Source organism: Carassius auratus, chromosome 38 (assembly GCF_003368295.1).
Source record: "Carassius auratus strain Wakin chromosome 38, ASM336829v1, whole genome shotgun sequence".
In the NCBI taxonomy this organism is placed as follows: domain Eukaryota; kingdom Metazoa; phylum Chordata; class Actinopteri; order Cypriniformes; family Cyprinidae; genus Carassius; species Carassius auratus.
The window spans coordinates 4,789,304-4,814,366 of record NC_039280.1 but is presented as its reverse complement, the minus strand read 5'-3'; the positions used below and the strand labels follow the sequence as shown (position 1 = coordinate 4,814,366).

The following is a 25,063-nucleotide window of genomic DNA, read 5'->3' as shown; positions in this document are numbered from 1 at the left end:
ACACTAAAGAGGTAATAAATAGGAATAAATTGATTTTAGATCACTGTAACATGAAAACAAGCCAGAGAGAGACATACAAACATCTGACCATGTAAACAGGGGGGGTCAGTTTTACAAGTTTGTTCTCTGGTATCCTGTTTCATCCTGAAAAGGAAAAGCATCTTTCCTGTGAAAGTACATCAAAACATAAAAGTAAACAGCAAAATGCACTGCGAGGAGAAAACGCACTGCACAGACTTGAACAGATGTAAAATGTATAAGTACAAACAAAGGAAAAAAAAAAACGTAGTCATGCCTGTTCCACTTACAAACACAAGAGGTCAGGCAAGCTCAACGAATGCAAAGTCACAGGCTGAAACTCTCAGTGTCACACTTGTGCACCAATTGCATTGCTTAGAGTAATGAAATTTTAAAACTGCAATTGATCAGAAACGGCAAACTCACCAGCATTCACTATGGCATCCACCTCTAGGGTGGTGATGTCACCTTTGTACAGAGACACTTTGTCAGCCAAGAAGAAAGACTTCTGTTCTTCTTCCTCAGCAGCTGTATAGTAAAGATAAAGCAAAGATTAATTTACAGAAAAGCTTTTATTTCAGATAATGGTGCATGATGACTCTCTGTATTGATCAGAACAGTACAGGTTCATCAAAGGTCCTACAACACTCTACTGACCCACATCTGCTCTATAATCACTCTATATTGAGAAACATTGAACTTTTGAAAGATGAACTGGACTGGATGATATCAAATGAGAAGCAGTAGAGTGACGCCACACTGTGGTCACTTGTTAAAAAATAAAAAAACGCCTCATAAACATGGCCTATTGGACGAACATACTTGACCTTGTCACACTGTAGTGCATTTTGCGGGTGAAATTTTTTTTAAATAAAAACCCTCTCTAAACCACTTAAGCAATTATTGTCACAAATGTGTTACAGATTTCTGTGCACTAGAACATCTATCCCCAGCCCATTTCCACCTTAAATAACTGACACCCAGATTTACTGACTTGTTATAATTCAGTGCTCTTGTGGCATAAAAAAAAAAAAATGCCGAGTTATTTATTTTTTTTTTACCCAAATGCTGGATTCAGCCTGTTGGGTCCTTTAATTGGGTTGTTTTTTAGATTTTTACCCAGGTGTTGGGGAGTTTCTGCATCCTGAAAAAGTGTGGGATTTTTTTTAAACCCAAATGCAGGATTCAGCTTGTTGGGTCATTTTAGTTTTTTTTTTTTTTACTTACCTGGGTAGTTTTTCTGTAATCTGTGATTTTTATAAAATGAATGCACGAGCAGTGCTGAAACATGACTAGACTTCACAGTTACATGTATCAGTTTGCATAACTGACCCCGCATGATGTCTAAAAACCACCCAGCAAAGGGGTAAATGTATAAAACCCAACAAGCTGGGTTAAAATAACATGTGTTCTGTCTATATTTACCCAATGCTGGCCAATTAACCCAGAAATTATGGTTTTTAACCCAGCATTTTTGTGTGTGTATATACAGTACATAATGTACATACAGCGGGGGAAATATTTATTTGATTTCGTAGTTTGCCCACTTACAAAGAAATGAAGGGTCTATCATTTTATTGGTAGTTTGTTTATTTACTTATGGAGACAAAATAATCACCAAAAAAAACATTATATAAAGGTTAAAAATTGATTTGCATTTCAGTGAGTGAAAGATGTAGTTTTTATTCCCAAGCAAAACATGGCTTGGTACTTGGGTCAGAAACCATTGATGGCAAGCACAGAGATAAGATAGTGGTTGTAGTTGGTCACCAGGTTTGCACACATCTCAGGAGGGATTCTAATCCATTCCTCTTTACAAATTCTATCTAATTCCTTAAGGTTTCTTGGCTGTTGTTTGGCGACTCAGTTTCAGCTCCCTCCACAGATTTTTTATAAAATTGAGGTTGGGAGTCCATGACCTTAATGTGCTGGTTCTTGAGCCACTCCTTTGTTGCCTTGGCGGTATGTTTCGGGTCATTGTCATCCTGGAAGACCCATCCATGACCCATCTTCAGTGTTCTGGCTGAGGTTCTCAACCAAGATTTAATAGTACATGGCCCCGTCCATTTGCCCCTGAATGCGGTGAAGTCGTCATGTACCATTAGCAGAAAAACAGCCCCTAAGCACAATGTTTTTACCATTGCGCTTGACTGTAGGGATGGTGTTCTTGGTGTCATACTCAGCATTTCTTTCCCTCCAAACACGGCGAGTCAAATTCATTCCTGTGGTCCCAACTGCCTTAAGATCATTAACAAGCTCCTCCCGTGTAGTTCAGGGCTGATCCCTCACCTTTCTCAGGATCATCCTCATTAACTCTTTGAGGCGAGATCTTGCATGGAGCTCCAGACTCTGGCCGAGTGATGGTCTTGGAGCCCATTCCAGCCTTGTGCAGATCTACAGTCTTGTCTCTGACATCCTTCGACAGCTCTTTGGTCTTGCCCATGGGAGAGATTGGAATGGAAGATACAGATTGTGTGGACAGGTGTCTTTTACACCTAATGAGTTGACATTAGGAGTAACTTCTTAAAGTGACAGGACTACTCGGTGTTCCACATAGGCGCAGAACCAATCTGTGGGAGCCAGAATTCTTGCTGGTCGGTAGGGGATTTAATATTTATTTCATTCACTAAAATGCAAATCAATTTCTAACCTTTATATAATGTGTTTTTTCTGGATTTTTTGGTTGATATTCTTTCTAAATCTGTTAAAATAATTACAGACCCTTCATTTCTTTGTACGTAGGCAAACTTACAAAATCAGCAGGAGATCAAAAAAAATATTTTCCACACTGTATCTGTAAATAAATCTGTTAGCTCTAATCAAAGTTACTTACAACATTTTATTATTATTATCATTATTATTAATTATTATTATTTTTACTTATTTAAATGGTCTGTTTTTCTTTCCTCCTTGTTGTATACAGTATGCATGCATGTACCCAGAGTTCCTGGAAACCACAACAGATTCCCTGTGTTTGAGCACACTTGGCGAATAAAGCTCATTCTGATCCTTCTAAATGCTGTACTTTTAACTTGTTTTTATAGGTGTGCGAGTTTATTAGGGATGCACCGAATCCAGGATTCAGATTTGGCCGAATACTGGGCTTTTTGACGGGGTTCGGTTTCGGCCGAACCTTAGGTTTTTTTTTTTTTCACCGAACCGAACCCTAGGCTTGCGCTACGCTGGTCGACGTCACGCGGCCGTTGATTGCGTGAAGGTGTTTATATGAGGAGGAACACGGCCCGACAGTTCACTCTAAACTAAACTGTTCAGGAATCTTGAACACCTGGCATGATTTATACCATAGCAATACAGAGCCAGCCAGTCATATCGGGTGCTGACGTGGAGACAAGCGTTTTTTTTGGTGAGCCTTTGATTCCAGAGGATCCTCTTCAGTTCTGGATACTGTTCTAATCGTAGGCTATCCTACTGTTATAAACGAAAACTAAACCGCCTACTATCCATGTTTATTGAGTTAATGTTCAATTACATTCATTTCAGTTAAGTCACCAAACATATTCTGATTTTTAAAAAGAAAAGATATGGATAAGGTGCATCCCTAGAGTTTATATAAATCCACAAATACCAGTTACCTTTTCAAATAGCTTTGTACCAGCTCCCAGAATGCTGAGAGAACAAGAACCAATGAAATCAGATCTGGTTGGTTAAAGCGCTGGCATGTAACACTGTGCATATGTGTTAACAGAACAGATAGTAGGCCAATGAATAGAACGTCCAAACCATCAGGCCTCAAAAACCGTTGGCACTGGCCAGTCGGTCAGAATGATATGCAAAAATCACATGAATATTTACAAGCTACAATAAGCAGTGTTCATTATGCTCATTTAAATAATAGCCTATAGCACATCCTACAAACTGTCCTCTTAGATTAGTAGAGCCAGAGCAAATATTTGGCTCTAATGTGAACTGACCAGATCAGCTCATCTCCAGGCCTGCTGGCACAGGACATGGCCATTTGGTGGAGCACGTGCAGGATGTGCGAAGAACAAGCCTCATCCAAGGCAATGGAAATGTTCCATATAGCATTTCCGACATCCTCTCACTATACTACAGATGAAAATGGCCTGAGGATTTCAAGCAAGATGTATTTTAAGGATTTCTTCAAATCATCTTTTAACTAAGATTGGACTTAATGGAAAAAAGGCCACACAGAATCTGATGATTCCTTCACATTTTCCAAGCTGATGTTGGACTAAAAGAATGGATTTAAACATGCTATATGTTCAAGATGAGCTCAGAGTATAACTTCCATTAGAAGAAGCACACAATGTCCGTGCAGACAGCCTAGTGGGCGAGTGTGCCAACACCTAACGTCATTGTGTTACGGGCATCCCAAGATCGAATCCCGGCTTGAGGACCTTTCCCCACTCGCTCTCTTTCTCTCACTTCCCTTCCTGTCTGCTCTCCACTGTCAAATCATTAAAAAAAATTTAAAAATAAAGATTTATTTAAAATAAAATAAAACAATATTTACCATAAAACATTATTAAACATCCCAACCAGAATGGCACAAAAAAGGGCCTAAAATTTGAATGAAAATACCAGTTTAAACTGACCAACAACAGACAGGGGAAGAATTTAGGAAGCCCTTTTTAAAATATAAAAAATTAATATTCTTTAAATAATAAGAGAACTCTAATAGCATCTCGCCAATGAAAACTAAAGCATCTCTGACATGCAGTCTATAATGAAACAGCCTTGACTCAAACAAAACAAAAGAATCAAAAAGGCAAAAAAGGCAGTGCTTTGTTCTTGATATTTCCCTCCCCACTGGTTCTCCACCGTCCTATCAAGGCTCGAAATTGTGACCATTTTGGTCGCATATTCTCCCGAAATGTAATCGTCGCGACCTCAAAATATATCTGGGAGCATTCATGCGAGTGCAAATAATTGTTGTCGTGCGACCTGTTTTCATTTCTCTAAAGACGTTCAGAGTATGTGCCTTCTGGGTGTTGTTTGGTGACCTGTCTGCCGTTCTATGAAACGTTAGGCTACATAACAAATTAAACCTTTATCTTTACATTCTTAACTTTAATTCAATCACAATGACTCACTTATTAACAGTGACTTGCTGCAACATGCTAGCGGTTTTAATTTAACATTTAAAGTTTCAAACATTTCAAATATCAGTATTCAACTTTTTATGTTTACAATATTAAAATATTTATGCAAGTGTAACTGCAGGTTAAATGCATTTATGTCCAGCATTAATCAGAGTGTAAATGGATCTAAATGTCATTTCAAATGCAGCTTTCTGCGTTTCCTCTGCATTGCAAAGATTAATTTTGATGATTGATGTTTTATATCAGCCCTTATGTCTTATTATAATTGACCAGTTAAATATAAGAATTTGACTCAAATGATAATGCACACTTTTGGGAAAAAAATGACCATGTAAAGGTAAAAACCAATTGAAACATTGGAAAATATTAATTTCTCTCACTGCTGTGAACTGACCAATATTAATATTAACCAAATCTAAAAATCTGCATTAAAGACAAGAATGTAAGGATGAAATTTGTTAATATATAATTTGTAGTTGCGATGTTCATAAATTTTTGGTGAGTGCTACTAAATTTTTGCTGGGGCTTTTTTTGAAATTGGGAGCAGCAGTGCTACAAAGTAAAGAAAATTAATTTCGACCCCTGTCTATCTAATAAAAAGCAAAAAGACAATTAACAAATATAAATAAAAAAACTAACATTGAGTGCCAATATCCACCCTTTTTTGGCAAGTTTTCACTAACTTTGCTCTGCCTTTAATACAAATAGCACATTACTTCTATAAACATTACTTGTGCAGTATCTACCACTATTTACACTCTTTGTTTGATAACACACACATATATGCACACATACATATGTTGGCAAAGTTGTGAGAATTACTTTCTTTCATTGAAAACATTAATGTGTTTTTTAGGATCTTGTTTCACTGAACTATTTGCAGTCTCAGATCTGTGCCTTATGTTCCTTTGATTAAATTAATCAGCAGACACTTTCTTTGTGTATTCTAGACCTTTATGTAAGAAAACAAATAACGCAAGAATTAGAGTCTATTCAAGCCTTTTATAGATCGTATTTGCATTAAAAATAATAAAAATCCTGTATAATAAAAAGCACTTGTCTGACTTTTTGTATGAAATGTTGCTCTTCTGGATTATTTGCATTCAGACAAACAAGATGAATACTACAGAAAAAAAAATGCAGAGAAAATTTCTTTAGCACATTATGTATATGCGCTGACAACGTGAGAGGGCTCGCACTCTTCAGAGACAATCAATATGACAGAGCTCATGTTTTGAAGTGAAACATACTTGAATTAATAATTCACCGCAAACAAAACGCGAGTCTCTGTTCTCTCTGTAATCTCTAATGTAATCAGCCTGGTTTCCCTTATATTAGCACTGTTTGAATTCATTCGATCATAGGACTGAAAACTTTCCCGGAGTTTAGCGGTTTAAAATGATCTAATGGCAAGCAGAGAAGCAAAATTAGATTAAAGGGTTAGAATAGAAATTGGGCTTCAATAATTTTGCATTAATTGCAAAAAAAAAAAAAAAAGTGTTTTATGCATTAAGGATAGTAAAATTGATTGCATACTTTAACACGTTAACATAAGCCAGCACTAGTAATTAATGACAGAATTTTCATTTTTGGGTGAACTATGCCTTTCAAATTATTCCTGATCTTCTGGGGCCAGGTGCATAAATACAGCCATTATGGATAATGGAGTTTTAAAAACGTCTGAACAAGCTGGATGTCAGCAGAGGGATAATCATTTATACTTTTTCATTCTGAAATTAGACTAATCTAAGTTTATAAGCAACAGATGTCTGGTCTTAAAACAAGAAACAAAAGCAGCCATGCCATAATAAACTAAAACAGTTGCCATGTCAACTTGCTACGGTAAACAAAAGCTTGCAACGTGTGCCCTGGGTCTAAAAATTAGTCCACTGTTTTGGAACTGACATTGATGAGTGGCGCTGTGCGTGCTCAGTCTCTCTCGCTCTCTTTCTCAGATTACAAATTACAGTCTTAAACAGCCACTTGATGTCGAAAAAATAAATGATGTGAACATTGCAGTTGTAATAGATTGGATCAACCGAGTCAGAACTTAAAAGAATAGTTCACAAGAAAATGAAAATTCTCTCATCATTTAGCTACTCACCCTCAAGTTGTTTCAAACTTGTTTTGCGGAACACAAAAGGTGATATTTTGAGGAATGTCACCATCTAATTCTCTCTAGCCATTTTGCTCAACTAAATAATAAAACTTAGGCCCAATCCCATTTCTACCCCTTAGCCCTTCCCTTTTCCCCTATGTGTGGACGTGTTCCCGTGAAGGGGTAGGGGTGTCTCAGTTCTCCTTTGGTTGGATGGGTAGGGGTAAGGGGAAGGGTCAGATAGCCCTTCAAACACAGATTTTTTGGGACCACACTTCAAACGAAGGGGTATGACAGAGAGACAAGAGAGTTGTGTATGCGCGTCTGTGCGTCTCTCTTTACAATGAGTGAGTTAACTTCAAAAACAGCAATTTTATGCTCTCGTTGCTAGAAAATATAATGTAGCGTGAGTATTTAAACTGTTATTAATAAAAGTCACGGGGCAATGTTGACAAGTTTCTTTGCTCCTGGATGTGTGAGTTGTGCGATCTCCTATATGTGTGTGTGTTTGTGTGTGTGTGTGTGTGTGTGTGTGTGTGTCAGTAAGCAGCGCATTAATATAGAACGGTAAGGCTCTAATGTACACCAGCAAACCAGTACAGGCATTTTATTGTAGGATCTAGTTGATGTATGATGACTTGTAAGTGTAGTAGTGGGGTCCAAATTCTTAGGGGAATATTTTCCCCCCTACCCCATGACACTCTGTTTCAAGGGACAATGGGAAGGCATGGGGTAGGGATAGGTGAAGGGGTATAAAATAGAATTGGGATTGTGCCTTAGATAGCTGGTCAGGATAACGCAACTATCTTCATCCATAAATAAGCTATGATATCTGAGCTGTGAGGGTCTCACTGATCCATGTGTCCTCTCCCTTCAAAAGGGCAGCAAGTCACTTGCATGCAGAGTTACTATTGTGTCTTCTGGTGGAGAAGGACATGAAACAACCAGTACCTTCTTTAGAATGACTATGCAACTTTAATGCAATAGAACAGACTCTAAAGCTGTTCACCAAGACACAGAGACAATGTTAAAAGTTATATACATGTGATAATATTACATAAAGAAAATAACAGTTCCTATTTAAATATATATAAGTAATTTATTCCTGTGATGGCAAAGCTTAATTTTCAGCATCCATTACTCCAATCATTTGTGTCACATGATCCTTTAGAAATTCCTAATACACTCATTTGACACATTATTATTATTATTGTTATTGTTATTATTATTATTGAGAACAGTTGTGCTGCTTAATATTTTTGTGGAAAACCTTCCATTGATAAATACGGAATTAAAAATAACAGCATTAACTCGAATCATTAAAAATGTCTTTACTGTCACTTTTGATCAAATGCCTTTTTTTTCATCCTTGCTGAACAAAATATAAAAACGTACAATGGTGCCATATACAATTTACTATTGTAAAAGTATGTGGGCTACTTAAAAATAACGTGTCTCATTTTTGCACCACAAAACAAACTGCAGACTATTTTCAAACAGCTTTCCCAAGTCTGCCTAAGATTGAAAAACATGTAAGTCATAAAGACGTCTAGATTTACCTGTGTTACTGTCATGATTTGCCCAGGTGGAGATCGCGTCCAATGGCACATAGTTTCCTCGATAATCTTTGCGTCTATCCTCAAGACCAAGACCGAGTAAGCGTTCTGTGCAAAAGAAGAAACCACACTGTTATAGCATACAGACACTCAAGAGCATGTCTTGTGGAGCAAAGCAAATCAGTTTGAATCAGAGGGCTACATAAAGGAACATCTGCGACTAGCTCTATGCATCGTGTCAGAGTGGCACTCTTTGGTGTGGTAATTGTGGCAGCCATGTAAGAGTGTGTGAGAAAGAAGTGACAAGCTAATGAGGGTATACTGTTCCACATACAGCTGCAGGCCTGACATGGAACCAGACTGTGTGTGATCTGTTTTATGTAGTGTACATGGACAATATCATTCAATAATTTACTAATATTTATGAGGCCGTAATTTGAGGACTTACATTCAAATAAAGGCCCTGACTAGTTTAGACTGCTAGACTAAAGTTTATACAGATGGTTTCTGATTTCGGTCTATATACTCCTTTCTTTTTTTATTCTCCTTCTACAGGTTCATAACTTTCTTCTTGAGGTTTTAGTTTCACTTTTGTTTCTTCCAATAATGAAACCTCTGTTGGCACTAAATGACATACAACTCCTTACAAACGTTTTATAGGAGGGAAGGTACAAAACCCATAATTCTGCATTTAAAATACATGACAATAAAAAAAAACATTTATTATGTTAACAATAGGTTTTAGAATAGAACATACTAATGATAATAAAAATGTATAGCCTGAATGCACTGTAAGTAGCTTTGGATGCATAAATGTAAATGTAAGAAAAGATTTTAATTTTGTTTCATAACCCAAACCTTTTTTAAAAACTGAACTAAATTTTTGCTGCCTAAATAAAACATGAAAATAAAATACAAAGAAATATACAAAGCAGGGGTACTAACAGAAGTTAATAAATGCAAACATTTGGTATTTCTAGAAATTGGTGCAATAAAGTAAAGTCTAATAGGTTCACATCACAGTTGTTATGCAGTTATTGTATGGTAAGATAAGAAGTTAAATTTAAAGAAAATGTAACAATCTATAAGAAGCTCCCAAATAGCATTTTTTTTTCCTCGACTCTAGACAAAATAAAACTTCACCTTGATATTCTTGATACAAACCAGATCCAAAGTGCCCCTGCCGACACTACTGATTTTTCATGCTGACTGCCCCTACATCTGCCTTTTCAACCATCTTTATTAATTTATTTTCTCCGTTTTTATCCTCCTGCACTCCCTATTGCTACACGAATGAAGTTGTCTTGCACAAAGGCAGCTTTATGAGAGCAGTGTGTACTTGCGATTTTAAAATAGCACAAACGCCAACAAAGCTGATTCATTTCATCAAATCCCCATCAAAAGATATCATAACAGAAGTATTTGATGTTTGTTTACTGCATTGCACTGTTTTACACTAGGCCGTAAGTCAATAGCTCTCATCATATACAGTTTATCATATTATTAGGAGTCTGATTTATGATAGCGGACCATTAATGTGTACCGAGTAGCAATGCTTTCTGTCAGCCTAATAATTTACAGTGTTGCCACTTCATAGGACATAATCAAACTTCAATGGAGTCCACATTTTAAGCAATAATAAACATTGTTGTCTTAAACTTTGGGTCACACTGATTGATGTTTGTGTCAAGAACAGGTGGCAGCGCTTGTGCACTTCAAATTAATATAAATAATCCTATTGTAATTATAAAGCGTCCAGCAAAAATATGCTTATATCAAACATGATTGGAAGGTGCAGAAAATCCAAACATACCATGAAACCACTATATCCTGTCCCTAGAAATCTAACTTCCAGGAAAGTTTATCTCCAGCTCTGATCAAACACAACCGAAGCAACTCATTTTTGGCTATTATACTTACAATTTTAGGCAAAAGCTCTAGAACTAAACTATTTATGAGGGTGGATATCCAAGACAAGGATTTAGCAAAAGAACATGTGTGCATGCTCTTCGTTTCATTAAATGTTTAATCAACAGACCTTTTCATTTGTAATTTAGCTGATGCATTTATGCAAACTGACTTACAGTGCACTGGTTATAAATTCAGACTACAAGGAGTTGGTCACAAATGCTTTCTCGTCTTGTTTAAAGGTGTAGTTGTCATTGTTTATGCAAAGCACCACACTGGGGGGTTTTATATTATCATACGGCTTTTCACTGACTGCATCAATCCAACACGTGCATGTTCCAATTCATTTATATAAGATGAATCACTAATTAACGCATTAGTTTTGCATTTAAACTGATTTTAACGCTGGACACATTAGGGCCTTGATGACAGCAGCATGTACTGATGCTCCACCTGCATCTGAAGGTGTGCATCTGTCCATGCTGTTGATTCACGTGGCAGAGCGTCTATAAGAAGACATTTCTCCAGCCACGTGCGTGCCGTGACCCCAGGTTCAAACCGGTGGATGTCAAACCCCAGACTGACACTACCGTTATGAATCCTGTCTTTAAACGGAAGAGACACGAGCAGAGTCCAAAAGCCCCTTACCTTTCTCCGCTCTCCACTCCTTTTTCTTTTTGCTCATGGTGCCGTGGTGTGAGGGCTTCTGGTAAATGGTTTTTGAGTTAAGCAACCCCAGGCTCACAGCGAAATGCGCGCTGAAACTCAAGAGAAAGTGGAACAGCTCCTGTAGCGTAACACCGCACCTGAGAAACTGTCAAATTGTAGTTGGAGGGGAGACAGTGCAGTGGTGCAACCTAGCTTAACGCGAACAAGTGTAGGCTGAGTGGGAAATGGAGCGAGGCGATTGGTCGACTCGAACGCGGAAGTGGTGTTAGGATTGGATGGTTTCATGCGGCAGTTCGATAAAACGGTGCATACGCGTGACGTGCGTTAGGTTGAGCGTCAAAGCGTTGTAAGGTCGGTGGGGTAGCAACCGAGGGGAGTGAGAGAAAAAGCTTCAGAAGACTGCAGCGCCGTGCGTGGTAGTGGAATACGGAAATTTGATACAGCTGTTTATTGATGTGCAACTTTACCTATGTGCTTCCTTCGTAAACAAAATACAGCGGTTGTGTATATGGTATATGCAGATCTACAATAAAGTTACAGAAATTCCAGGACTTTCCATCCTTTATCGACATAACGTGTGAAAACATGGCAATGAAAAACATCCTGTGGCAAACGTAACTTCTATTTTTTAGCATTTTGTTGAATGCCAAAATACTCATTTGGGATCAAAATTAAATAAATAAATCCTTTTAAAATCCTCACTGAATCCTCACATGCATGAAATCTAGAATATTTGTACAAAAGGTCAAAAGTTCATGTCAAGTAAAGTAATGCTTTACTTATGTTCTATAACTTTTGTTCAGGGTTCATTTCATCTGGTGAAACTGATAATTGTAGTGAGAGTTTTTTTGTATGGCCAATGCATCAGGCGAAAAAACACAACTTATCTAAATAACTCTTTTATAAAACAGTAAATATTTCTTAGATCTGGACCAAAAAAAAAAACATTTAAATGAGTGTCACATCATTGACATATGTTTGTCTAATTTATTCTGTTCCTCAGGAAAAGTCATTTTGATTCAGCCTATTTTATTGTTATTGTGTCATGTGAACGTCTTGTGTAAAGGTTGCCAGCAGATTGATCCTTTGGCCAATTCTTCTGGCAGTCAGAGGGATTGTGAATCTAGCGCAATGTCTCCAAACCACATTGATGAGGAGGAAATATTCAGGAGAGCAAGAGAAGAAGGACGAGTGAATGTTATCTTTCCCGGCCGTGTCACCCAGGATGGCTGCTGTAGATTTGTTTGTGAGCTTCTGAAGTGTGTCCTTTACCAGTGGCAGCAGATGCCTTTGACATATGACCAAATGGTGTTCCTCCAAAAACAGCAGCATAATGCCACTCTATAACACCTGAAGTTTGACTGAATTGTGCTTTCTTTCTCACAGACAGATGATATGATAAACCAACGGTCTGCAAAGACATCTGAGGGCTTGGACTGGCGTCGATGCCAGCGGACATTACAGGACCTATATGAAGTGCTGGCCCACCTTTAGGCATTGTTCTCTCTTAGCCAAGTTCCTCGCATGCTTTTTATGCTAGGTGGGTCTACCGTCCTTCCCACCGAGCTGTATGAGGTGAACATGGAAGCGGTGGCCATGGGAGCTGGGGGAAAACTGCTTAAGGACTTCAGCCTGTCTAAGGCAGCTTTTCCGCACATTGTTTGTGGCTGACCTGTTGTCAGATGCCAAGTCTGTGCGCCTCATGACTACCACGGTCATGGCTCTGGGTCACCGGGATTGTGGGGTGACTGGGTTTAAGCCCAAAGTCTCCACTGAAGCACAAAATGTAACATTCTTGCGGATCTAACTATATATTATTATTCAGCGATATTTACTCTTATGTAATAATGGAAAAGATAGATCTGATGATATTGGAGATTTACTAAATGAAGGCTTTTGTTCAACCGGTTTGCTGTAAATGCCTGGGGACATGTTACAACCATGGTTTCAGTCATAGATTATAAAAACAGGTTTTAACCGTTTCAACCCAGAGAGATTGCATATGAGAGTTGTCTTTTAAATAAAGCTCTGTGACTTTAGATATATTGTATCTGTTACTTTAAGGCTGTGTACATTTGTATATTTAGTTATTTTATATCTATTAATTACTGCTTAAAATATTAGGATTTGGTTATTTGAGAGAAAACGTGGAAATGTCGATTTATTTGTTTATTTATTTATTAGCATCATCACTCTATTCAAGAAAGAGGTTATTTCATATTATCAGTAAATATTTCATTAAGAAAAAAAGTTTATTTGACGAGACGTGATTTATGAAAGAATTTTTGCTGGTCACTGCAGGCCTCCTGACTAGAGCACAGAGTGTACAGAAAGCTCCATTGTTGTGAAATTTAAATAATTCCGCAAATAACCTAATAGCATACTAGAATGGCCAGAAACCTAAATCCTGACAGGATTGGAAAAATCTAACCTGTAGAGGGCGTCAGTCACCGACTTAAATCAGAGAATAAAACAAAACAAAAATAATAAAAACACAGGATAAATTGGCTGGATATTAACAAATAACAACATCTGAAATACCACGCTCAGTTAACCAAATGTGTATTTATAATATGGAAAAAAGGTTAAACAAAAATGAAATGGAGGGGCTTTTATTACGTTTCTCATGATTTCCGGTTCCCGTTTTTCCCATGATGCCGTGCCCGTTGGGCAAATTCAAACAGTAGAAATGGAAGAGGACTCGAGGAGAGGAGAGTTTGACTGCGCAAACATGACTGTCATCAAACATAGCAACACAAACCAAACTTCTAACAACGGCAATAATAACGCAGTCATTCACACCGATCAGTCTACAGCTCAGGAAGAAGAATCAAAGATTTCATCTGATGGAGAAAAGGAATGGAACATTTTGTGCCATGTCGATGATCCTGAATCCTCCGCTAAATCTAAGGTGGAAAATGTGTGCTTGTTGGACAACAATGGTGAAGTTGAGAGAAACGGGGACCCTTCAAACTCACCAGAAGACAAAGAAAATAAAAATATCCTCACACATGCAAGATCAGAACATAGAGGTGACGGTCAAGATGTAGGTACGTTGAGGCAAATGGTTGGATTTCCTGTAACTTATATGCTTCGCATCTATAAATAATAATTGATAAACAAATTGATTACAAATGAGAATAATAAAAACACAGGTATACACACATATATAGAAAATTTAAAGTAAACCCCAGTTTTAAATTACTTAATTAAAACTGCTAAATGTTTTAGGCTCATCAAGTCTCTCAGTTATACATTTAAAAAAAAAAAAAAAGCTTTACTTATGTTCTATAACTTTTGATCAGGGTTCATTTCATCTGGTGAAACTGATGATTGTAGTGAGAGTAATTTTTTTATAGTTTGTATGCCCAATGCATCATGCGAAAAAACACAACTTATCTAAATAACTCTTTTATAAAACAGTAAATAATTCTTAGATCTGGACCAAAAAAATGTCATTTTGATTCAGCCTGTTTTATTGTTATTCTGTCATGTGAACGTCTTGTGTAAAGGTTTCCAGCAGATTGATCCTTTGGCCAATTCTTCTGGCAGTCAGAAGGATTGTGAATCTAGCGCAGTGTCTGCAAACCACATTGATGAGGAGGAAATATTCAGGAGAGCAAGAGAAGAAGGACGAGTGAATGTTGTCTTTCCCGGCCGTGTCACCCAGGATGGCTGCTGTAGATTTGTTTGTGAGCTTCTGAAGTGTGTCCTTTACCAGCGGCAGCAGATGCCTATGACATATGACCAAATGGTGTTCCTCCAAAAACAGCAGCATAATGCCACTCAGGTATTACAGAACACCTGATGTGTAGATATACTTTAATTCATAATTCTAATAAAGTTTGACTGAATTGTGCTTTCTTTCTCACAGACAGAGGATATGATAAACCGAAGGTCTGCAAAGACATCTGAGGGCTTGGACTGGCGTCGATGCCAGCGGACATTACAGGACCTAGATGAAGTGCTGGCCCACCTTGAGGCATTGTTCTCTCTTAGCCAAGTTCCTCGTGTGCTTTTTATGCTAGGTGGGTCTACCGTCCTTCCCACCGAGCTGTATGAGGTGAACATGGAAGCGGTGGCCATGGGAGCTGGGGAAAACTGCTTAAGGACTTCAGCCTGTCTAAGGCAGCTTTTCCGCACATTGTTTGTGGCTGACCTGTTGTCAGATGCCAAGTCTGTGCGCCTCATGACTACCACGGTCATGGCTCTGGGTCACCGGGATTGTGGGGTGACCGGGTTTAAGCCCAAAGTGGATTTTAAAGTTCCCACAAAAGTGAAAAGGCAAGTCATCTCTATAGCCAGTGATTTGTCACTTGCCGGGGAGTTACAAAAAAGTAAAACCGATCTGGGGGACTATATATGGTTTCAAGCCCCTGTTACTGTGAAAGGTTTCTGTAAATGATAAGGGAATAAAGAGTAACAGATTTCAGGTAATGTTGAAATACAGTTCACTCCATTCACAGGGATCACAGCTGTATGACTGGCCAAAAAGTATATGGGCTATTGTTTTTTTTATTACTATTATTATTATTCAGGAATTTAGTGTGAGATTTTAATTTTTTTAATACCTCAGATTATTTATGCCGTGTTTATATTGTCATCTGCTAATCCATATATTTTACATGATTAATTTTTCCAGTATACAGTGGTGGTTTTCTAATGTTTAATAATCTTGGCTGCTACTCACTCCAAGACCATTTGTACTCATTTGTAATTCCTATTATTTAAAACCAATTGCAATATGGCAGCTTCTGGAAACTGATGTACATGATTTTAATTTACTTAAATTCATGTGTTTTAGGCTCTTTGTGTCTGTCAGTATATATTTTCATGAAAATAATGCATTGTGACACTTCCATTTGGTGCTGTATCTTTGTTTTTATTTGAATTCCATTCACTTACAAAAGAACATTCAATCTTAAGGTCGGCATTCATTAAATCTGGTTGAAAGGATGCAAACTGTAGAGCATGTTTATTGTAATGTACAATGAAGCTAAATTGATTTTTAGAAAGCAGAAGTTAGTGTTTTATTTTTTAGAAATGTTTACTGATTTTAAATTATGAGTTCTTGTTTAAATCATGCAACAACAACAAAAAATTGTACAGAGAACTTTGGTTCACTGAAAGACTACAACATTCCTTAATGCTGAACCTTGCATTTCCAACTGAATTAACTTTGGACTGTTAAATGCACTAATGAAACTAAACCAAAATGATCAGAGCAGTGCATTATTTCTTTAACATACTGCTGTTATTTGTGGTCTTTGCTCTCCACTTTCTCCACAAACTGAATGATGTCTTGAGCCATCAGCTGAGGCTCTTCGAAGGCAGCAAAGTGTCCCCCTCTGGGCATGTAGGTGAAAGAACGCACATCTGTAAAGCGTGAGCTAGCCCAGGCCCTAGGGCAGTGGAGTAGCTCATCAGGAAAGGCAGCCAGGCCAGTGGGAACATACACACTCGTCCTTTAAGGGAAAGAAGTAAAAGCTTTTTTTTAGCCATACAAATCAAATCGTTTTTGAATTCAATAAGTATGAGGTGTAGGTATTCACATTGGGTCGCAAACGACTTTTTGAACTTACACTCTGTCCACCCTTGTCTTGAAATCTTTCTTCAGGTTCTCTTTGTAGAAGCGCATTGATGGAATGATGGAACATGTGGTCCAGTAGATCATGACGTTTGTGAGGAGGTCGTCTAGACTGAACTTTCTGTGATGGGACAAAAGTGACAAAGCTTCTTAGTTAACACTGAACTAAACCTTTATATTTTTAGATTTAGCTAGTTATGTAAAAATATGAAAGTTCCAAGGTTTCAATATCGATAATAAAAATGTTTAAATATTTCTAAATATTTAAATGTTTCTAGAGCACCAAATAAGACTATTAAGGCCCTTTCACATCAAAATAACTATGAAGATACCAATATTAGCGTCCACACCAGCAAATGATATTGTCTGTTTATTCTAAGTGTATGCTCATCTGAGCTTGTTATAGCAGGATGGAGATTGATTGCCGGTCAGTTTTTTTTTTTTTTTATCAGCTTGAAAAAAAAAAATAGTTATGAAAGTGATTCCAACAATATCCTTTCTGTCTTAATCGTTGTTTTGGTGTGGACTCTGCTATTCTTTAATATTGAGAATGATTTTTAAAACTAGATCTTTTTCTTTAGTTATCATACTTGGTGTGAACGAGCCTTCAGGATTATTCTGAAGATCATGTGACAGTGAAGACTGCAGTAATGCTGAATCGAGCTTGGCTATCAAAGGGATAAAATATGTTTTAAAATAAATTCGAACAAAAAACTTATTTTAAAACTTATTTCATGATATCACTGATCTAATTAAATGCAGCTTTGCTGTATAAGAGACTTCAAAGATTAAAAAACTGTACTTACCCCAAACTTTGGAACAGCACTATTAGATTAACATTTGTGCAAAAATGACTGCAACTGTATAAGATGAATCTTTCTTCACCTCTCTAAACCTCCATCCTCCAAGTCTCGATTTCCTAAGTCTGTCCAGGAAGAGAATTTCTCCAAGATATAGGCTGCCAATCCAACTGGTGAGTCATTCAGTCCACAACCTGCAACATATTTTTTAAGTAAAGCTTTCAATTAAGTGTTAATCTGACAACACCCAAAAGCATAACATGATATGCACCAAGTATTACCTGCTGTGTCTGGTTTAGTGGCTTGAATGTGTAAATAGCCAGTTTCTCTCAGTATATCATATATATTCTTCTCCATGTAAGGATAGAGTCGTCTGACATCTTCCTGTGTGAAGCCCACCAGGAACGGGAGGTAGCGACCAATGACTAAGGAGAGAAGCTGACCAAGGCTGTCAGTCCTGGCAATGACCATGTTCAAGTGCAGACCACGAATGCACCTTATTTTAAAGAGAGCAAAAGTTAGCTTTTAATTGACAATTAATAAGGCACTCTATAATTTAAAAAAAACATATTACAGGAAAAGAGACAAATTATTAGGATCATAAGGTGTGTAAAACTCTTACTCTGGCTTCATCTGGGCCATGTTGTTAGTAATGAAGGCTCCCCAGTCTCCTCCTTGCACGTAAAATTCAGGGAATCCCAGTCTTTCCATCAGCTTATGGAAGATGCGGGCAGCCTCCAATGTGTTGAATCCTTCATGTTAAAATAATGGAAAGAACAGCAGGTCTGTTCTTCATTTCTAATCCATTTGCATATGTTTAGATTGTATATTATTCTTATGCCATTTTGTATGTCTGTGCAAACTTATCAAGGTCTTTTTCTAGCAGAATTAGCCATAAGTTCCATAAATGTTGAAAGTCTTGCCTTTTTTATGTGGTGCTTCAGAGTAGCCGTAGCCTGGAATGGAGGGGCAGATGACCTCAAAGACTACATCTGAATCAGTTTTAGTGAGCAAGGGAATGATCCTGTAAAACTCATAGAAGGAACCAGGCCAGCCATGAACCATCATGAGAGGGAGAACGGTCTGTCCAGCCTTCTGGACAGGCCTCACGTGCACGAAATGCACATCTATTCCTGAGAAGCATTACAGGCTTTCACTAAAATGAACAGTGTGTAATATACCTAATCACATTTTGCGAATGCAAGATGTAGGACTTGAAGCACAACAAAAAAAATTGCATGCTTGGTTACAACATGTTTTATCTAGTAGGGTAAATGATCACCTTTGAAAGTGTTAGATGCTTACCCTCAATTTTGGTTTTGAAGTGAGGATACTGGTTAATCACTTTCACCTGCTTTTCCCAGTCAAACTGGTGCCTCCAATAAGAGACCACCCGTCTGAGATAGTTAGAGTTGAATCCATAATTAAAGCGGCTATCCTCCAGTGGATCCGTGAAGCGTGTTTGATCGATGCGTCTTTGTAGATCCTAAAGAAAACAGTGGGGTTAATGATGACATTTAAATATATAGCGGTTGAGTGAGTGTATATTTAACACACATGAAAGTGGAAGAAAGAGTGTACTTGTGGGGATTTATGTGAAAACCTATTATTTGATTCTAAAATTGCTGATTTCCACACCAGTCTTTACAAAAAAAAAGATGCTGACTTGCATTACTCACTGGAATAAAACATTATTACCGTTTAGGTTGTACACCCACCTCCATCTCTTCCACCGAGGTCGTCACTACAAATTTGTGAATGGTTTCGTCCTCAGTTAAAGGCTTCTCTCCAGCTCCCCACCAGCCATCCCCCACTGGTATAGTTTTGGGGCTTTGCCTCCATGCCAAGTAGCACAAAACAGCTCCAACCCCAGCAGAAGAGAGTGCTAGGAGCTGTAGTTTAGACTGATCGAGGTTACCAAGGGTCTCCCTAAAAGTGAAGAAAGTTAATTGACAGCAAACGTCAATATATATATATATATATATATATATATATATATATATATATATATATATATACACTATATGCTAAAATGTATGACTAATCTACAAGGTTTTGTTTGAAATCAGTAAACCCCAACTGCCCGAAATCTTAAGAATGGTTTTATAACTATATTTATTTATATACTAAGTAAGCAAAACATGTTTTTTGTAGGGGGGGGGGGGTTCTCCAGCCCCATCTATCCTCTTCCCGCCATGTAATGTCGGAATAATACTTAATATTGTTGCATTTATTGACCATTTGTCTGGTTTGTTCAAAATGCTGCTGTTGATTTTGTCATCACATTACATAATATGTTGTCTTGTGAAGCCAGGATGAGACTGTTTTTCAAATTCAATTATATTTTCAAGTAATTCATGACTGTTTGATCTTGATTCTACATCTCTTTATGACGTTTACATTCTTCATAAAAAACAAGGCAACGCGCTTGATACCGACTGATATGCCTAACCTGATTTTACCAAGTGAGACATGTTCCTGGGACAACATCGTTGTTGACCCTGGAACAACATTGTGATTAACAATCAGATTTGAATAACCAGTTTATAGATTTTGTGAAGTTTATGCTTAAAATCAGTGTTTGGTGCTTGTACATCAGTGTCATTCATCTATCATTTCCTCTGATTTTAGGGATTACTCATGGTTAAGGTTAGGTTTAGGTGTAGGGATATGGTTAAGAATATATTTTTGGAGTAAAATGTTGTTCCAGGGTCGGAATACATCGGACTTGGCAAAATCAGGACGTGCGACTGATATAGAACTATGCAACTAATGAAAAATAAAAAGTCACTATGACTACTCCACTATAATTACTGCTTAACAAAAATAAATGCATGCAAACAAGACAAAGACGAATGTGGTGAAGCTGCAGGAAACTGGTGAAGCACATGCAGTGACCTCGAAATGACTAGGCAAGCTGCACCCCACCGGAAATGGTTAAACCCGGTTAACAGTAGGAGAGACTGCACTAACATTACTAAACTACACATTCCACGCTACGCAGTTTTACTCACTTGACGTATTCAACTGTCTGCATAATAGAGTCCTCAAAGCCCATCGTAAGTTAAGTAGCGGTGTCTTTTCCGGACAAAGCTATGTTGAACTGTTTATAATTAACAATGCTTATGTAACGTTAAAGTGCAGATATGGTCAAAGCGCAAAGGTGGTTTTTTTCCCCCAAACTCACACTAGCCAAAGCCAAGAACCCCGCCCCTTGGCATTTTTCATTGGTCAATTCGGTCACGCTGTGACCTGTCAGGAAAACTTTAGAAAAAGAATGGATTTCGATCACGATTAACAGTAAGAGTATAACAGCAGTGTCGTTATCTGTCACGATGTGTAATCAATGCTATTCTATGATTAATGACGTTAAGGGTTCGTATTTGTTTCAGTGGTGTGTACTAGTCATGCAGCTCTGTGATTGACATGACCTATGAAATCTTTAGGAGAGGCTGCGGCGGGGCGGGGTTTCCGCTCAGGAAAACATTTGCTCCTGTTCTTCATTTGTCTGTCACTAATTTTTAGTTACGACTGAATTGTTCGTGTCATGCTTCCAGCAACATGTTCATAATGTTGAAGTTTTGTATTTTGCAATAGGCCTATATATCAGTTTGTGAATCCACAAATGACTCTCTTTGACTAAAGTAACTGTCATTTCCAAATCTGTGGGTGAGATGATAATACATTATTACATTCATCATAGTCTGCAGCAGAACTCTCCTGGACAGTGTGTCTCCAGAAGCAGGGTTGAAGCCCCTGGGGGTCCAGAAGCAAGTTTAGGCAACTTAACCTACTAACAATCGACTAAATTGGCGCAAATCTATTTAAAATTTGCAGCTGCAACAAAGCCCTTAAAAAATCCTTAGTGATTATACCTGTACAATTACAGCAATGGTAAGCAGTTTCTTAAGGGGTTTGTTGAAACCCTATTTACAGTGCTTTCAAATAATGATGTAAACGTCTGCCTGGTTTCAAGACTACTTGTTGTAAAATAATCACAGAAAATCCAAGGAAGGAAACTGAAGGGTCACTCCCTGTTTTTTTACTTTCTGCAAATAACAGTGATTAGTTTAGTGGTGAGAATCAATCATTGGGCTGCTTCACACATTGGGTTGATTAAACATACCGATCATTAAGAGCGGAGACAAAAAAATGTAACAAATTTTACTTATAAATAAGGAATAAAAACATTAGCAGTGCCACAATAGGCATACATATATTTTTTTGAATTCTAACATAGTACAATCTAGAGAAACTGTAAGTACAGGACATTTGGAAGTCCTTAAAAATATCCCAGGCCACTGATTTACAGTAATCATCACTGTGACTTTGCATGAGGTTAAACCCTGTTTACTCAGTGAGTTAAAATATCTTACAAAGTCCTGATTCTGTATGAATAAGCAATTTCTGTATGAGTTGCAGTGAATAAAACCATTATCTGAGCTTTCTCTCAAAAGGCAAAATCAGCACCACCTTGATTTTGCTTAATATAATGGGAGGACTGAAACTAGAAAAGTTAGAATTAATCATAATTTTTTTTTTCAAAGAGGTGTTTTAGATTTTGTTTGATAGGAACAACAACATGCATTCGTTGTGTGCTACTTTGCTTCCGCTTTTGTTGAGATCACAATAGCAAAGACTGATTTATAAAACCATAAGCCATTAAGACCTATATGTCTTATCCAAGCTGCTTATACAAATGGGGTCAACAGAAAAAAAAAAAAAACATTTGGGCTGCATTACGCAAATATTTCCACACAGTTATGTAGACATGTTGGGGGGTGTTTGAACGAGCCATTTTAGGGGGGCGAGTCTTAACTTTGATAAAGAATATATCTTAGCATTTGAGACTTTAGTCTTTGCAACTTTACAGAATTTCTTTATGCACTTGTAACACTCCAAAAAAAAAGGAAAAATTTTAATCCCATCAATAAAGTCCCATGGCAAAAAAAAAAAAAGAAACAAAAAGAGACATAATTAGCATAGCTGCTGTTCCAACCAAGAAAAATTAATTAGTTTAACCCAAGCTAAAGAATAATAATGTGCATTTAATCAGATACAACTGCCGTCACAAATTATGAGATGCATTATTCGAATGCTTGACGAAAGAGATGTGTTTTTAATCTTGATGAGTGAGTGAGATGGGTTGTACCGTGGTAAAAGGCTAGTTAATTAGTTTGTAACTGATATGGAACTTAATAGGTAGCCAGTGCAGAGACTGTAAAATTGGGCTAATATGATATATTCTTGACCTGGTAATAATTCTAGCTGTTGAATTTTTGACTACCTGTAGCTTGTTTATTGATGCAGGAGAACCACCTAGCAGTGCATTACAATAGTCCTGTCTAGAGGTCATGAATGAATGAACTAGCTTTTTTTGCACCAGGACACGTTTCATAGTTTGTCAATGTTTCTAAGATGGAAGAATGTTGTTTGTAACATGGGAAATATGGTTTTCAAAAGACAAGTTGCTGTCTAATATAACACCCAGATTTTTTATAAATCATATGACCCCTTTAACAACATTTCAATCCTCTCCATAACATTCTTTATAATCCATAGCATAGCATAGCTAGGCTGAAATTATCCGCAAAACGATGTCCGTTCATTTCAGTGTGTAAAGAGGAAGACTAAAAAGAATATTCCAATACAGTGTTCGCCTTACAAGCGCTGTAATTAAATAAAAATAAAAAACAATGCATTTTTCCAAACCCATAGCCTCTCCCTGAAACTGCAATTGGTGGAGGCACGACGCCCCGCCCCTAAACGCAGAGCTGTTTGTTTATATAATCTTGGTGAAGAGATTTGGTGGTTACAGTTTGTCGACATAACAAGTAAGAATCAGGACAGGGCGAGTCATTTAATCCGGTTCGAGCATGTATTTTAAGATGATTGTGCCGTTTTTGGCCGTGATTTTGGCCGTGGCGAGCGCTGGGTTGACTGGAGCCCCAATGGACGCAGACATGAACGATGAAGGGGTTAAGAGTGCGTTACAGTTCGCCGTGGCCCAGTACAACAGACAAAGCAACGATGCGTTTGTGCGTCAAGTTTCCGAGGTCATCAAGGTCCAAAGACAAGTAAGTATTTACACATTTACATTCTGTCTGTCATCGTTTAAACTGGGAACGTCACTGAATCACGCGTCTAGTCATGAAGTTCTGCCTAGAATGTGGTCACGTGACGGGGCCGTTATGCGTATTCCTGGCAGTAAAACTAATTCGAATTAGTCTGTGTTGTAGTTAGTTGGCTATCTATTCTGTATCTGATGAGTAGTTACTTGAGAAACTGATAAAGATTAAAAAGGATTTTAAAAAAAAATCTTAAAACCATGAAATTATTCCCAATTCTACAAAGAGAACAACAGAACTGTTTGCTTCAACATGAAAACTATTTATATGCAATGTAAGGATTTTTGTTTTCCACATTTTGTTCACCAACAAAAAGTTTTTTTTGTTTTTTGTTTTTAAATTACCAAAGTAATATAACATAAATAACTTATTACTGCTCAAATAAAATGCCCTCTTTGCTCACATAATAATGTGTAAGGTAAAAAGTACTTCTGAAAGATCCTCCTTTTGAGCATCCGTTGATGTAGGTTTTATGTGTGACACATACATCAGGCATGGCCCAACTATGTCTGAACATGTTTCTGGTTGACACTACAGGTTGTCTCTGGCATGAAATACATCTTCACTGTGAAAATGGGCAGAACCAGCTGCAGAAAGGGTGGAGCTGAGACACTGTGTGCTGTTCATGAGGATCCAAGTTTTGCACGGGTAAGACACACTGGGTATAATTTACATAATGGTGGTTATCTGTTTACATTTCTTGATTTCCATATTAAAAGAGATTGACCCTTTTTAATCTTTTCCTTCAAGGCCACCGAGTGCAAAATAAAGGTCTGGAGCCAGCCATGGAGAAACTTCATTAAAGTCCTTGAGAACACCTGTCTGGCCTAGAGCTTGTTACTAATGCAGTTTGAGGCTTTTAACATTCATGCAGCAATACAATGGACTTGTTATTAGTAATTACGATGAATCTTAAGTCTTCTAAATCTAAATTTTATGTGTCCTGAAACCCTGGCAACAACAGATCACGATAAAAGACACTTCTGCTTCAATGTGTAGCAATTCCTAAATGGTAAAACGCATGTTTAGTTCATCCTTTACTAATAAAACATGGTTGAACACAATATGTCTGTGTGCTGTGTTTATTTGGTTCCATTTATTATGGAAGTCATAGTGACTAGTCGTTACAAATTCTAGGATTGAGAACACTGTAGTGTAGGCCTGCATATTATTTGATGTATTGACATAAACAGAAAAAAACCTGTAATCCAATAG

At 37.5% G+C, this 25,063-nt stretch overlaps 4 protein-coding genes across 5 annotated transcripts in view; 2 read left to right on the top strand and 2 right to left on the bottom strand.

Annotated features, from left to right (window-relative positions):
* The window catches only part of macrod2 (mono-ADP ribosylhydrolase 2), a 489,520-nt gene extending 477,969 nt beyond the window's left edge, over positions 1-11,551 (bottom strand). For both annotated transcript variants that reach the window (XM_026223581.1, XM_026223582.1), the window contains exons 1-3: positions 11,313-11,551; positions 8,760-8,864; positions 445-546 (exon numbers count right to left, since the gene is read on the bottom strand). In XM_026223581.1, the coding sequence (XP_026079366.1) occupies positions 445-546; positions 8,760-8,864; positions 11,313-11,349 (244 nt within the window). In that variant the 5' untranslated portion in view covers positions 11,350-11,551. The remainder of the gene's footprint in view (positions 1-444; positions 547-8,759; positions 8,865-11,312) is intronic.
* Positions 11,552-13,982: 2,431 nt separating this feature from the next.
* On the top strand, positions 13,983-16,289 carry mad2l1bp (MAD2L1 binding protein). Its single transcript, XM_026223586.1, has 3 exons — positions 13,983-14,383; positions 14,846-15,123; positions 15,208-16,289. The coding sequence occupies exons 1-3, from the start codon at positions 14,023-14,025 to the stop codon at positions 15,736-15,738; spliced, it is 1,170 nt and encodes a 389-aa protein (XP_026079371.1). The 5' UTR covers positions 13,983-14,022; the 3' UTR covers positions 15,739-16,289.
* Positions 16,195-20,903, bottom strand: ephx5 (epoxide hydrolase 5). The gene is made up of 9 exons (XM_026223578.1): positions 20,735-20,903; positions 19,439-19,649; positions 19,026-19,206; positions 18,644-18,853; positions 18,343-18,472; positions 18,002-18,216; positions 17,806-17,914; positions 16,916-17,041; positions 16,195-16,798 (listed from the first exon to the last, which is right to left on the bottom strand). Exons 1-9 carry the CDS (start codon positions 20,776-20,778, stop codon positions 16,588-16,590), a joined length of 1,437 nt encoding a protein of 478 aa, XP_026079363.1. The 5' UTR covers positions 20,779-20,903; the 3' UTR covers positions 16,195-16,587.
* Positions 20,904-23,464: 2,561 nt separating this feature from the next.
* cst3 (cystatin C (amyloid angiopathy and cerebral hemorrhage)) lies at positions 23,465-24,912 on the top strand. The gene is made up of 3 exons (XM_026223597.1): positions 23,465-23,797; positions 24,386-24,496; positions 24,599-24,912. The coding sequence occupies exons 1-3, from the start codon at positions 23,597-23,599 to the stop codon at positions 24,677-24,679; spliced, it is 393 nt and encodes a 130-aa protein (XP_026079382.1). The 5' UTR covers positions 23,465-23,596; the 3' UTR covers positions 24,680-24,912.
* Positions 24,913-25,063: the final 151 nt, after the last annotated feature.

Bases quoted from the DNA above. Each gene is read 5' to 3' on its own strand.
- mad2l1bp (XM_026223586.1), top strand. From the start codon at position 14,023: ATGGAAGAGGACTCGAGGAGAGGAGAGTTTGACTGCGCAAACATGACT. The intron at 14,384-14,845 runs GTACGTTGAGGC...TCTTGTGTAAAG, and splicing joins AGGTGACGGTCAAGATGTAG to GTTTCCAGCAGATTGATCCT. The intron at 15,124-15,207 runs GTATTACAGAAC...TCTTTCTCACAG, and splicing joins AGCAGCATAATGCCACTCAG to ACAGAGGATATGATAAACCG.
- ephx5 (XM_026223578.1), bottom strand. From the start codon at position 20,778: ATGGGCTTTGAGGACTCTATTATGCAGACAGTTGAATACGTCAA. The intron at 18,473-18,643 runs GCAAGACTTTCA...TTTAACATGAAG, and splicing joins TGAAGCACCACATAAAAAAG to GATTCAACACATTGGAGGCT. The intron at 17,042-17,805 runs GTGAAGAAAGAT...GTCCCATCACAG, and splicing joins GAGGATGGAGGTTTAGAGAG to AAAGTTCAGTCTAGACGACC.
- cst3 (XM_026223597.1), top strand. From the start codon at position 23,597: ATGTATTTTAAGATGATTGTGCCGTTTTTGGCCGTGATTTTGGCCGTG. The intron at 23,798-24,385 runs GTAAGTATTTAC...TTGACACTACAG, and splicing joins TCATCAAGGTCCAAAGACAA to GTTGTCTCTGGCATGAAATA. The intron at 24,497-24,598 runs GTAAGACACACT...TTTTCCTTCAAG, and splicing joins AGGATCCAAGTTTTGCACGG to GCCACCGAGTGCAAAATAAA.